Here is a 4,237-nt window from a genome sequence, read left to right as displayed (position 1 = left end):
ACTTCCAGCTTCCATCCCGACCCTGAAGTCCCCGTCGGGTTTGGCCGAGCGTCTGTGCGGCTCCCCGGGTCCTGATGGTCGAGTGTGTCGCTCGGACGCTTACGCTCTACCTCAGCGCATCGACGACGCAGACACGGACGCAGACGTCGGAGACGCTTCGGTGTTCGATTACTCGTCTGTGACGACGTGCAGCCCGGACGACACGCTGGAACTGCGGGGAAGAGACGAGGACGAGGAGGACGACGAAGAGGAGGACAGTGAGATTCCCGTCCTGTTAAAGCCGTCGTACACACACGCCGCTGGAGGTTTGCAGAGGGAAGGGAGTGTGTGCTCACGCTGGCAGATCCCCCGCGCCGCACCCCTGCCTCCTGAAGTGTGTGTAGCGGGATCGGGGACGGGACGACGCACGACTAAACACCGCCGCAAAATCCCCACTGGAGCCTTCCGACCGATTTGGGACGCTCCCTTTAAACAGGTCTGAACCGATTTAGGACACTCAGTGAAGCACACTACTTTGTCAGCTTCCAGTATTTGGGCTAATCATTAGCTAGTTGCTAGCATTGTGATTAGCCTTTAGCCAATCACAACACTGAAGGCAGATTCAGAAGGTGTGCTGCTTGTAAAGGTTTTGCTCTAACTCGTGTAGGGTTGCCAGATTCTCATCCACAACCGTCCACAGTGACGAGTTTCACAAAAGAAATTCGTTTTCATTCTAAAGCGTACGATAAAAAAAATCAAACATTTATGTCAAAAAATAAAATACCTGTCGTACACTAGTATGTGGATTGGGACACAGCCACTGGCCAATCATACAGCTCTGTACAGTATTTATATAGTCCACTCCCTCCATGGCCACGTCCCAAACCACATATCCGAGTGTTATTAGAGAAGTGCACTATCTGTCTGAGTATTTAGTATAATATGTGATTTGGGACACAACTCATCACCGAGTTTATAAATGAGCTGCGTCCTAAATGAGCTCTGCGTCTCTGTTAACACTTGACATGGTGATTGTTGTCATGAGCAGCGTCTCAAACAGAAAACTCTGAACTTACACTCAAAAGTATTTAGTAATCTAGAAAATCCAGAATGTGGTACACAGACCACACCTCTGAAAATCAGGTGAGTCCTAGTCTGCGAATCTCTGGTGTAGATGTTCAGTTAAAAACATGCCAAAGCTGTTTGTTTAACTCTCTGTGTGTGTGTGTGTGTGTGTGTGTGTGTGTGTGTGTGTGTGTGTGTGTGTGTGTGTGTGTGTGTGTGTAGGGAGAAGGAGCTCCTGCTAAAGAGAACACGGTGTCCTTCAGCTCGACCAATCAGATCATAAATCCACAGAGACCCTCAGACTCATCCCGGTGAGAGAGAGAGAGAGTGTGTGTGTGTGTGTGTGTGTGTGTGTGTGAGAGAGAGAGATTATACTATAAACAGAAAATGACAATAAATAATAATTGACTCACATCTACTGCACTTGTATGTGTGTGTGTGTGTGTGTGTGTTCAGCTCTGTGTACAGGAGTGTGTGTGGTGGTGAAAGGGACGGACTCTGGAACGACAGTGATGACAGCGAGGGTCCCTGCAGCAACGTCTAACACACACACACACACACACACACACACACACACACACACACACACACAATCCTCATGTGTGAACAGACTCTCACCTAAAACTGACCAATCAGAATCCAGGAATAATGTGCATCATCAGGACATTTATTGACTCCTCCCCTTGATTGAATGACCTCGACTGCCATCAAGTGGACTTCACTGTTTACCCAGAATGCACTGCTGCAGTCTCACTCTCCTTTTCAGCATGGTGGGCCAGCGAGTGAGTGATGGAGTGAGCCTGTGTCGGCTCAGAGCTGTTCTCTTTATGTAGTTTGGGACGTAACCCAGACTCTCTCTGTGTGTGTGCGCGTGTGTGTGTGTGCACGGCCTCGTACTAATACACACCAATGATGAGTTAGTGCACTACAGCACGCTGTCCGATCACGTCACACGGCATCAGGACGACACAGATCTGATCACACATCTGATCAAACTTTCTATCTTTCTTTTCTCTTTCCTCTCTGTGCTCTTCTTCCCTTGATCTTTTCTCTCCTTTAATCCTTCATTCTGTTGTTTTAAGTGCTTCTGTACATCCCTTCTTTCTGTGCACCCCTCCATCCTTTACTTCTTTTTCTATCCCTCCATCCTTTTGTTTTTCTTTTTGTGCCGTACTTCCTTCTTTCCTCTTCTTTAATCTGCACACTGCTTCATTTTTTTATCCCATGTTTTACTTTCATTTTCTGTTTAACCCCACAATGCTTTCTTTCTGTCTTTTATTTCTCCTCTGCATCTTTCACGTGACCCTCTGACCCTGGAGACACCACGTGAGCTGAAACGTGAGAAAATAAAACACGTGAGGAGATTCCATCACATTCTGTACAAAATAAGACTGGCTGTTTATTAATGAGTCCCACAGAGAACAGGATACAGGCCACGCCCCCTAAACGCCTCACACACGGTCTCTCTCTCACACACACACACACACACACACACATAACAGGATGTGACATCATTAATGGACCACTCAAGGGCCCGATCTAAGACTTAAAAAAAAATAAAAAAATCAAGGGGACTTGTTTGAGGGAGAATGAAACATGGCCCTCGTTCTCTCCTGTGTGAGGCAGGGAGTCTGGCTGTGTCCCAAATCACCCTGAATAAGGGCACTAGATTACAGGAGGCACTGTGCAGTAAGCATGCAGGCTTGTTAAGAGTTAGGGCACTAGACAGGAAGTAGGAGTGGGTGAGGATTTACACAATTAGCATGCAAGCTGGTTAGGGCACTACACAGGAAGTGTGCACTACAGACAAGGGCACTAGGTAGGGAGGTGGAGATTAATGATATGAACACTTCCGTGTGCTGCTGTGTGGGGAGTGAGCATGCAGGGCGCAGGGAGCAACACTAGGCACTAGTGAGGCGTTCGGGACACAGCCGGACTGCAGTGACGATCGTGGGTGAGAGGCGGGGTGTGGGTCATGTGACCTGAGGGCGCCTCCTTAACAGTACGGCCCTAAAGTGCAAATAATAAATGAAATAAAACAAGGCCCCAAATCATCATCATCATCATCATCCACATACACACACACACACACACACACACACATACACACAGCGTGTCGGCCCATCAGCGCTCCCCTCTGTAACAGGCAGAAGTGTGTGTGTGTGTGTGTGTGTGTGTGTGTGAGATCCTGTTAATTATAGATGACTGTAAAGTACACTGAAATAGTGCACTCCTTTGGTAGCTACTTAGAACATTAGCGTGTGAATTGGGACGAGACACATGACTGTGTTTATAAGGGATGAAGTAGCGATCACGTGTTCCAATCTCTCCATGAATAGTGCACTAGATAGTACGTCAAACAAAAATTCCATCTTTGGTAACTATTTAGTTCACCTGTAGTGGTTTGGGACACAGCCCGTGGCAGCTAATACTACAATATTTAGTACGTTAGTACATCGGGTCTCGTCCCAAACCAGGTACTTAGCATGAATAATATACTACACGGTATGTCAAAGTAGTATGCCACGTTTGGTAAGTATTTAGCACACTAGTCTGTGGTTTGGAACAAAACCGGCAAGTTCAGAAAAGTACGATTTAGTCTTTTAATCGACGGTCGTGTCCCAAACCTTATAAACAGTACACTAAGTAGTACGTTAAAATACGTAGTGTGCCACTTTTAGAATGCATTTAGTACACTTGTATGTGATTTGAGACACAGCCACAGGCAGAAGCTAGTAGTGTGACTATAATCAATCTTGCTGTAGAGTATGTACTTCTATTGGCGCACTATTTAACACAGGAGTATGCAGTTTGGGACGTGACCCATCATTTCCATGTCCCAAACTGCATTAGTAGTGCACTAAAGTGTGCGATTCTAAAAATGAGGGTGTGTGCATGTCTAAGGAATACTAATGTGGCACAGTATCTAGTGTACGGTTTGGGACACAGCCCTTACGTTTTTTTTAGAGAGCAGGGTTTGATGGAAACACTTTCATTCAGGTTAACACTTAACTGTGTAAAAGGTGTGTGTGTGTGTGTGTGTGTGTGTGTGTGTGTGTGTGTATATATATATATATATATATATATATATATATATATATATATATATATATATATATATACACACACACACACACACATACATACACACACACACACATATATATATATATATATATAGAGAGAGAGAGAG

The 4,237-nt window shown here is 45.6% G+C and overlaps 1 protein-coding gene across 1 annotated transcript in view; it reads left to right on the top strand.

Moving 5' to 3' along the window:
- The window catches only part of LOC128631794 (uncharacterized), a 3,871-nt gene extending 1,441 nt beyond the window's left edge, over positions 1 to 2,430 (top strand). Inside the window, exons 4-6 of the mRNA XM_053679338.1 lie at positions 1 to 475; positions 1,267 to 1,355; positions 1,501 to 2,430. The exon at positions 1 to 475 is cut by the window's left edge and continues 144 nt beyond it. Coding sequence (XP_053535313.1) covers positions 1 to 475; positions 1,267 to 1,355; positions 1,501 to 1,588 — 652 coding nt within the window. The 3' untranslated portion in view covers positions 1,589 to 2,430. The remainder of the gene's footprint in view (positions 476 to 1,266; positions 1,356 to 1,500) is intronic.
- The last annotated feature ends 1,807 nt before the right edge of the window (positions 2,431 to 4,237 follow it).

Source organism: Ictalurus punctatus, unplaced genomic scaffold, assembly GCF_001660625.3.
Source record: "Ictalurus punctatus breed USDA103 unplaced genomic scaffold, Coco_2.0 tig00006921, whole genome shotgun sequence".
Taxonomy (NCBI): Eukaryota; Metazoa; Chordata; class Actinopteri; order Siluriformes; family Ictaluridae; genus Ictalurus; species Ictalurus punctatus.
The sequence above is the reverse complement of the archived record's forward strand: the minus strand, read 5'-3'. Positions and strand labels throughout refer to the sequence as shown.